This window comes from Belonocnema kinseyi, chromosome 9 (assembly GCF_010883055.1).
Source record: "Belonocnema kinseyi isolate 2016_QV_RU_SX_M_011 chromosome 9, B_treatae_v1, whole genome shotgun sequence".
In the NCBI taxonomy this organism is placed as follows: Eukaryota; Metazoa; Arthropoda; class Insecta; order Hymenoptera; family Cynipidae; genus Belonocnema; species Belonocnema kinseyi.
The window spans coordinates 48388656-48398056 of record NC_046665.1 but is presented as its reverse complement, the minus strand read 5'-3'; the positions used below and the strand labels follow the sequence as shown (position 1 = coordinate 48398056).

Here is a 9401-nt window from a genome sequence, read left to right as displayed (position 1 = left end):
CTGACGCCCCGTACCGCATCCACGTGTATAATATCTTTGGTCCTTTTCATTTAAGAGCGGAAGCTTAGGCGCAGCCATGACACTTAGCGGGCATTTAAAAATTTCGGTCATATTTTTGCAAAATGTACACTATCGTACCTAATTTTAATGTAAAATTGAATGAAAATGATATGCCAGGTGCTGAATTATTCCATAAAAAGGTGGAAAAATACAATTTGTCAGTTAAAAAGGTGGTTAAAATGCAGATAACAATGTACCAAAGGAAAAAAGCAGCAACTTATTGACCGGTATGTGCAATGCAGGTTATATTTACATTGCGTATAGTGTAAGGTTTCAACAGTGAAAAAATAGTGTTTTGCATAAGTGAAATAATTTTAATAATTACAAAATATAAAAAAAGGTTGATAAAGCATTTTTAAAGAAATGCAGTTGAAAATGAATTCATATCTATCATTATAAGTGGGTTAACAAATATACAAAACAATTGAAGATACAGCAGATAAAATACTGATTGATTATAAGTGGGTTGTCAGTTTTGAAATTCACCTAGCTTTCAAATTACTGAAATAAATGCGAATGCGATTTTTTTAGTTTGAACATTTTTCTCTGAAAATCCGTACAATAAAAGATATATGAAAAGAAAATGGTGAAAAAATGTTTATTATAAATACGTGAAACTGAAAGAAGTGAAAATATTTTGTTATTCATGTTTTTATGTAGTACTTTTTTAATCAGGGTGACCACTTGATGTGGAAGGTAGGAATTTTTTGTAACAGACGAGAAATATCTCAGTAAATTAATTTTTTGACTGCGAATTTTACAAATTTTGAGGAAACAAAAATACATCTATTCACTTAAAATATTACGAATGTCGTATCACACGATAATTTACAATAAGCTCAATTAAGAATTTTTAGAAATGTTTATTATTATTATATAATATTATGTAATAATTTATTTTAATGCGTGAATTTGCAATGTAAAGAATTTTGAAATGCAGGTTTGGAAGACTTGAAAGAATGAATAATCCACAGGGTTTGAATTTGAACATTTTTGATAAAAAAACGTGTTGAGTTGAACAACTGTAAATAGATGTAAATAATGTCATGACTTTTTTTCAATAAACTGCAGTTCGAGTATAAATAATCGAAAAATACTTCCTTTCGAAAGACGAGTTTAATCTCATGCTCGAAATTAAAGAAGGTACGTGCAGATTTTAATTTTCAATATTGAACTGTTTCAATGAGAGAACGTTAGTATTGAAAGAACTTTAAACATCTAATTAAACCTTCATAAACTATTTGTAAAGAAAATAAGTTAAAATTAATATAATGCGATGGGCAAATGTGAGTGTCCTTGATTGACATCCTTCATGCTTGAAAAATACTCGTCTCTGCGCGCACATAACCTCACCCACATATCACTTTTACTGCATTTCGCGCAATTTTTAATATGCTTTTAAGTGAACCGTCGGGAATGTCACCCTTTCGATATATTAAACAGGGGTTTGGAAATATAATAAAATAATAAGTACATTCCAAGTAGGACTTGGACCGACTGTCACTTTTGCACTTTCCAAAACAGCACCTTTGTGCGCACCAACCTTCTTTCTTTTCAGTGGATTTTCTCCTGGTCTATTAGGCATTTCTTTTTTGGGAAGTTTTTTAACTTCCAATTGTTCGAAATAGTTTTTTTTTCGTCAATGTTTACTATTCCCACATAAGTTTCAGTCAAAATTGACCGAAACTCACATAGAAGAGCTATATATCTTTAGCGTTTGCGCAATGTCGTTTTCTTAATTGAAAGGTCTATTGGCATCATTGATTGGAACAGAAATTTAAATTTGAAAACTTTATTTATAGTATTTGTATATTTTTATCTTTAATAAACACTTTCAAAAATCAGAAATGCGTTTCCAAAAAATGATTAAAAAATAATAATCATAATCATTCAGGAAATCATAGAATAAATTCACAAGCAAAAACATTATTTAGATTTGCAGGTTGTGTGCATACAGTGTGCAGCGTGTGTAGGGTCTTTGGCAGTGTTATGCGTTTATTACGATTGACCATTTTTTTTCGCTCCCTTCTTTAGAAACGTGTTTTTTGAAATAGAAAATGTCAATAGCAGTCAACGTAACCTTAACCTTTGACTTGACCTCTCAACAAAGCCTGTGGTTTCAAAGTAATTTTAATCTAAATCAGTGCTAGGAATAGATATCGCGTTATGTGACCTGATGCTGGTATTTCAACCTCAGTTAGCTTGAGAAAAAGAGATCCACGGACCTCGGAAGCTGTGAAATAAATGATTTTTGGGAAGCTGTCAACTGGATAGTTATTGTTTATAAAGTGTCTGCAAGTGAAATCAACATGTTCGCGAGAGTGACTTTTTACCCGTCCCTTTTTTACAATGTGATTATGGAGAAAGTTTCCACGAGGAGATGGTTTGACCGGATCGACGAAACCGTTATATTGGGTGCTTTGCCTTTTCGAGGGATGACAAAAGAGGTTAGGGCTAATTGTAAAATGATTAATTAATTTAAAAAAATTTTATTATTTAATTGTAATCATCGTTATCATGACCTTAACTTTCAATATTGTTTTGTTTGTTTGGAGGACGATTTTTCAAATTTTGTATCTAGTTTCAATGAATCAAATTTAGAAAGGGAAAGGACCTTATATTTTGTATATAATTTAAGTGAAAATATATACAAATTTGAACAATTGTATTAATTTCATTGACAAATTTTAGGAACCTAATTAGCAAACATAATAAGCAGGGTGGCGAATTAACCAGGAAACTGGGAATTTAATTTTAAAAAACGGAAATTTACTGCTGATATTAGCAAACTTTAAGTTTACATCATTTAGAAAATTTTGTCGAAATTCGTCACAATTTAAAAGTTTCTTCTTCCAAGTTTTAGAAAAAAAAAGTATTTAAAGTACCTCAAGTAGTTTCTTGAGTAGAAGATGTATTTTGAAGTGGAAATATTTCTGAATTATAATGTACATTTTTTACATTTTTCGTTGGGAATTTACCATTTGTCTCGATAGTTCAACTACTTGCGTTTAAAAGCATAATTTTATTTGAAAATTCATTTATTTTGCAGTTTTTTGCTCTTTTGTGTTAAAATAGGTTTAGAATAAAAAAACTTGAATGGGAAAAACCGGGAATTTGAAATCGTCCGCCGAATCGCCGCCATGATAAAGTTTTAGAATGTTTTAAAGATTCCAAGGAATCTTATCATATTTCTGAAGATTTCAACGATTTAATGTATTTTCAAAGCTCTCACGATATTTTAATACTTCTTCCAAGATTTCACGAAATATCAGGTTTTATGTAATTTAACGGGATTTTATAATATTGTATTGAATTTCACATAATTTAATCACAAATATTAAATAATTTCCTATGGTTTCAAATGTTTTGAAGTAATTTGAAAGATTTTAGGATATTTTTAAAGATTACAAGGGATTTTCAATTGATTTCAGTAATTTGAAGAAATTTTAAAGAATTTAAAAGATTTTAGGGTATTTTTAAAAACTCCAAAGAATATTCAAGAATTTAAAAAAATGTGAAGGGATTTTAAAAGATTCCACGAATTTTAAACATCCATCGGGTATTTTAAATTTATTTTAATAATCTGAAGTGATTCTAAAGTAATTTAAAGATTTTAGGGTATTTTTAAAAATTCCAAGGATTTTTCAAGAGATTTCGAAGGATTAAAATTTTTTTTTTATTTCAAACAATTTTCAAGAGCTTACAAAAATTGATGCAATTGATTATTAACAATTTTAAATTATTTGAAATATCTCATAGTATTTTAAATATATTTTAATAATTTGAAGTGTTTCAAAAAGATTTTCAAGATTTTAGTTTTTTTTAAATTCAAACTGATTAAAAGAACTTTAAAAAATAACCAGGGATAAAAAAATGCAAAGGATTTGAAACATTTTAGGGTATTTTAAAAGTAACCAAAGAATTTTCAATTGCTTTAAAAAGTTTCAAGGAATTTTTAACTGATTAAAACAATGTAAAGGAATTTTAAAGGGTTTTGAAATAATTTAGGATAGTGTTAAATATTCTAACCCATTTTCAAGAGATATTAACAAATTCAAGGGATTAAAAAAAGTTTCTATGTGATTGTAAAGAGTTTCATAGAATTTCTCAACATATGGAACGATTTTACAGGACTTTTAAGGTTTGAAAATATTTTGAGATTTCAATTGATTTTATAAGATTTCTGAGAATTTCCATGATTTTAAAAACAAAGTATTTTAATACATTTTCCAGGAGTTCGGGAAATATAATATTTTATACAATTTCACGGGATTTTATAATGTTTTAATGGATTTTAAAGAATTTATTCATGAAAATAGAGGGATTTTGTAGGGTTCAAAGATTTTCAAATATTATTTGCAATTTATGTGAATTCATTTTGAAATTAACCCTCAATAGTTATAAATTAAATCATTTTGAATTTTTTTTAATTTACCTGAAATTCTGATAACTTACGTCCAATTATTTTGCTCGTTTAATGCCCCACTGCAAAATGTAATGCTCCACTATTTTTTTTAAACCGGGTGTTACGATAGCTTAACGTTAAGCTGACGGAACCCTATTGGAAATAAACGTTGAATCGAGTTCTGTCATATTGCATAATTAAAGGCTTATTTAATGCTTATTTAGTGCCCCATTGCCATATTTAATGCTCCACTATTTTTTTTAAACCGGGTGTTACGCCAGCTTGATGTTAAGCTGACGGAACCCCATGTGAAATAAACGTTGAATCGAGTTCTGTCCTATCAAATAATTAAGGGGTCATTTAATGCTCTTCAAAACTACAAAAAAATATTTTCCAAAAGCCACCCCTAATACTGAAAAATCACCATCAATATAAATTATGCACAAATTGTAAATCTTACCATAATACGATTAAGGGCTCATTTAATGTCCCATTGCCAAATTTAATGCTCCACTATTTTTTTAAACCGGGGGTTCCGTCAGCTTAACATTAAGCTAGCGTAATCCCCGTTTTTTTTTTAAATAGTGAAGCATTAAATTTGGCATTGCGACATTAAATGAGCATTAAATGAGCCCTTAATTATAGTATGGCCAGATTTACAATTTGTGCATAATTTATATTAAGGGTGGTTTTTCAGTATTAGGGGTGGCTTTTGGAAAATAATTTTTTGTGGTTTTAGAGAGCATTAAATGAGCCTTTCATTATGTGATAGGAGAGAACTCGATTTAACATTTATTTCACGTTAGGTTCCGCCAGCTTAACCCCTGTTTTTTTTAAACAGTGAAGCATTACATTTGACAATAGGACATTAAATGAGCCCTTAATTATGAGATAGGTTTTAACTCGATTCGAAGATGTGGTTACGTCAGCTTAACATACTTAACATTTGCGGCAACCCTGTTGGCAGCAATACTTTTTTTTTAAACTGTCTTCAGCAAATACTCATATTTGACTCTTAAACACATTTAATGTTTCTATTCCAGCTGATAACGGAAGAAAATGTGAAAGCCGTCATCTCTATGAACGAGGATTATGAGTTGAAATTGTTTTCTAATAATGGCGAGGTATTTCTTTATACTAATTTCACTTAAAAATTGTCTTCTAAATTAAATAATTTAATTTTTAATGATAAATTATGAAACTGATTTAGGAATGGAAGAAACACGGTGTGCAGTTCTTACAACTTCCAACGGTAGATATTTTCGAAGCACCCTGCCAAGAAATGTTACAGCTAGGAGTAGATTTTATCAAACAATTCCGAAAAAGTGAAAACAAAGCTTCAAGCGATGGAAATATCGACACTTCAAAACCACGAGAATCGGTTTATGTTCACTGTAAAGCTGGAAGGACGCGCAGTGCGACATTAGTTGGCTGTTATCTTATGATGGTTGGTTTCAACTTTTTTATCTAATCCACTTTTCCTCATTTTTGCCCTTTAAATTTCACAAATTTCCTAACCAAAACACTTAAAATTTATTATTTTTCCCCCTTTTTTTCAAGGTTTTGATTCATTTTTTAGGAATCATGAACATAAATTCAAGACATTAAAAACAGAAAGCTTTGGAAGGCATATGAAACCAGGCAAAATCGGTTTTTGATTTCAACAATTTTTTAAATAATCAGTTAAATTTTTATATTTTCAATTATATCATATTGTTTAATCTTAAATTTTTTAATTAAGAAAAATAGAAATTGCCTAATATTTAGAATATTGAATACCTATAATTCCTAGAAATAAAATTAAGTTGAGAAATTTGAGTGAAAATATCCCACGGTCAGATATAAAGAAAAATATATATTTTTGCAGATTTCGAACAAAAAATATAAAAGCTTTTCAAGAATTGTGAAAGGTTTCAAAAGAATACAAATATTTTCTTAAGATTCCCAGGAAAATTGAAAATAACTTTATTTTGAAAAATTAATTTTGAGAGAATATTTAAAGACATTTAAAAAGATTTCCAAGATTGTCAAAACTGAATCTGGAAGATGTCAAGGAAATATTTTTAATTTTGCAGAATTAGAACAAATTTAGGAAGAATTCGAATCATTTAAAAAGATACCTAGAAGTTCTAAAACATTTGAAGAATAATAAAAAATTTGATTAAATGTCGAACACATTTATACGTTTCAAGATTTTTAAATAAAATTTTAAAGCTTTTTAAAGATTTTTCAACTAATAAAAATAAAAATAATTCAACTCTTAATTTAAGAAGTATTTAGTTTATAAAAAATGTAATCGTTATATTTTTAATATGACTGGGAATTTTTTGTGATTATATCGACAATCCGACAAATTAAAATATTTCCTAAACTAGGTAAATAGGCAGAAAATAACTGAAAAAAGAAATTTTTCACGAAAATATAAGAATAAATTCGTATAAAGAAAATCAATGCAGGTACTAATATTAAATTAAAAATGCAACACTTCAAATTCCTAGTATTTCAAGTAAAATATTGCATTTTCGACAGAATAGATTTATTTTTAAACAATTGCTTGAATTTTCTACCTAGAAGAACGATGTTTTATTAAATGCATGAATTTTTAATTAAATAGTTGAATTTTCAACTGAAAAAGAGAAAATTTCAATCAAACAGTTAGATTTTGAACTAAAAAATATCAATCCTCAAAGAGAAATGGAACAGTTACATTTTCATTTAAAAAAATTCTTTTTCATTATAATGTGATGAATTTTCAACTAAAATTATGAATCTTCAACTGGAAGAGATGAATTTGAAACCCAAAAGATTAATTTGTAACAAAATAGTTTAACTTATATCAAGAGATGAATTTTCAACTGAAATAATGGAATATCCAATTGGAATAGTTTCATTTCCAATTAAAAAAAACAACCAATTTTCAACCAAAGTGTTGAATTTTCAACTAAAATGATGAATCTTCAACTGGAATAGATGAATTTTCAAACAAGAAGATTAAAATTTTAAACCAAGGCGACTTTTTAAACAAATTGCATAAATTTTCAACTAAAAAATATGATTTTTCAACCAAATACATGAATTTTTCACTAGCAACAATCAATTTTTAACAAAAATATAGAATTATTAAATTTTAAGTTTAAAAAATAATCTTTAACCAAACTGATACATTTTCAACTAAAATTATAAAGATTCAACCAAGAAGATTAATTTTTTTCCAAAAAAAGCAAAAAGTTTTCAACTAAAGTGAAGAATTTTGCACTAAAATTATAAATTTTTAACTGGTAGAGATGAATTTTATAAAGAAAATGGTAAATATAGAACTGGAATAGTTTAATTTTTAACCCAAAAGATGAATTTTCAAACAAGATTCATTTACTCACGAAAAAGTTGACTTTTCAACAAAATACATGAGTTTTTACTAACAACCATTTTTAATAAAATAGTTGAATTTTTACTAACAACAATTTTTAATAAAATAGTTGAATTTTGTAACAAAAAGAAATCAATTTTTAACAAAAAAAAAAATAGAATTATTAGATTTTCAGTTAAAAAAATAATCTTTAACCAAACTGATAAATTTTCAACTAAAATGATAAATCCTTAAATGGAATAGTTATATTTTAAACCAAAGGAGGAATTTTAATTCAAGAAGGTTCATTTTTCCCAAAGAAAACGAATTTTGAAGTAAAAATAACTTTTCAACCAAAAATTGAATGGTTAAGTATTCACTTAAAAAAATTGATGTACAACTAAAGAGAAGAATTATCAACTGAAATGATTCAATATTCAACTGGAATAGTTACATTTTCAGTTTAAAAAATTATTTTTCATCCGAAAAGAACAAAATTTCAGTCATTTTTTATACAAAGAGATGAATTTTTAACAAGAGTTTAACAAAAAAGTTGAAAAGAAATGTTTTTACACAAATAATTACTTGAAACTAGTTTTTAATAATAAACGAATCCCCTTTTTTGGAAAAGGTCCCCTTTTACCTAAAATTTAACTACTGAACCGCTGTGAATTGTGATTGAAACATGTCAATAATTTCTTTTCACGGAATGGATTATAATAAGAAATATTGTTATAATTTTTCAGAAACACGGCTGGACACCGGAAGCAGCAGTGGACTACATGAGAAGTAAAAGACAACACATTCTAATCCACACAGCCCAGTGGGTAGCCTTAAAAACTTTTTACGAAAAAAATGTAGTGAAAGAAAGCACAAAAATACCTTTGAATATCTAATAAGAAAACTGCCTAATTTTTAACCCTTAAGCGGCCAAAACGCCACTACCGGTACACTGCTTTTCAACGGCCAATAACTAAGACTATTCGACACTAGAAAAAATTGAGACACATATATTTTCATTGCATAAGATCTCCTCTTTCCGACGGTGCCAATGAAATTCCTCAAAAAATTTTCTTATTATCCCAAAATGCAGTTTAAACAAAAAAGAACGTGATTTTTCGTGCCTATTTTTTTTTGTGAACCATTTTCCAAAGCTTTTCGAGTCTGTAATTAACCTGGAATCTCACTAACGGGTGGAATAAATGTCTAAACTTTGAGAATCCATGGTTCAAAGATCGATTTTTCGTTTTAGTATTTTCAAGATGGCGTCTTATGGCAAAATTTTTGTGAAAACATTCATGAATTTTTTTACAATAAACGATGCGCTTTTCGGAAGAATCATCAAGAATAAAAAGTTCTTATAATCAGCCAAGGAATACGCCTGCATTTTTTCGAAGCGTTTTGAGCAAAATTTTGGATTTTGCATATACAGTTTTTTCAAAATTCAAAATTTTGCTCAAAACGCTCCGGAAAAATTCAGGCGTTTTTCTCGGCTGATTACAAGAACTTTTTATTCTTGACAAATTTTCCGAATGGCGCATAGTTTTTCAATAAAAAATTTTCATAGTTCTAAGCATCGTGTAAGAGTAA

General features: G+C 27.9%; 1 protein-coding gene across 1 annotated transcript; it reads left to right on the top strand.

The window, feature by feature from the left end:
• Positions 1–2053: 2053 nt before the first annotated feature.
• On the top strand, positions 2054–8804 carry LOC117179807 (phosphatidylglycerophosphatase and protein-tyrosine phosphatase 1). Its single transcript, XM_033371928.1, has 4 exons — positions 2054–2507; positions 5509–5589; positions 5676–5912; positions 8558–8804. The coding sequence occupies exons 1-4, from the start codon at positions 2370–2372 to the stop codon at positions 8705–8707; spliced, it is 606 nt and encodes a 201-aa protein (XP_033227819.1). The 5' UTR covers positions 2054–2369; the 3' UTR covers positions 8708–8804.
• Positions 8805–9401: the final 597 nt, after the last annotated feature.

Coding starts and splice junctions, on each gene's coding strand:
- LOC117179807 (XM_033371928.1), top strand. CDS start 2,370: ATGTTCGCGAGAGTGACTTTTTACCCGTCCCTTTTTTACAATGTGATT. Junction 2,508..5,508: donor TTCGAGGGATGACAAAAGAG/GTTAGGGCTAAT, acceptor TTTCTATTCCAG/CTGATAACGGAAGAAAATGT. Junction 5,590..5,675: donor TGTTTTCTAATAATGGCGAG/GTATTTCTTTAT, acceptor AAACTGATTTAG/GAATGGAAGAAACACGGTGT.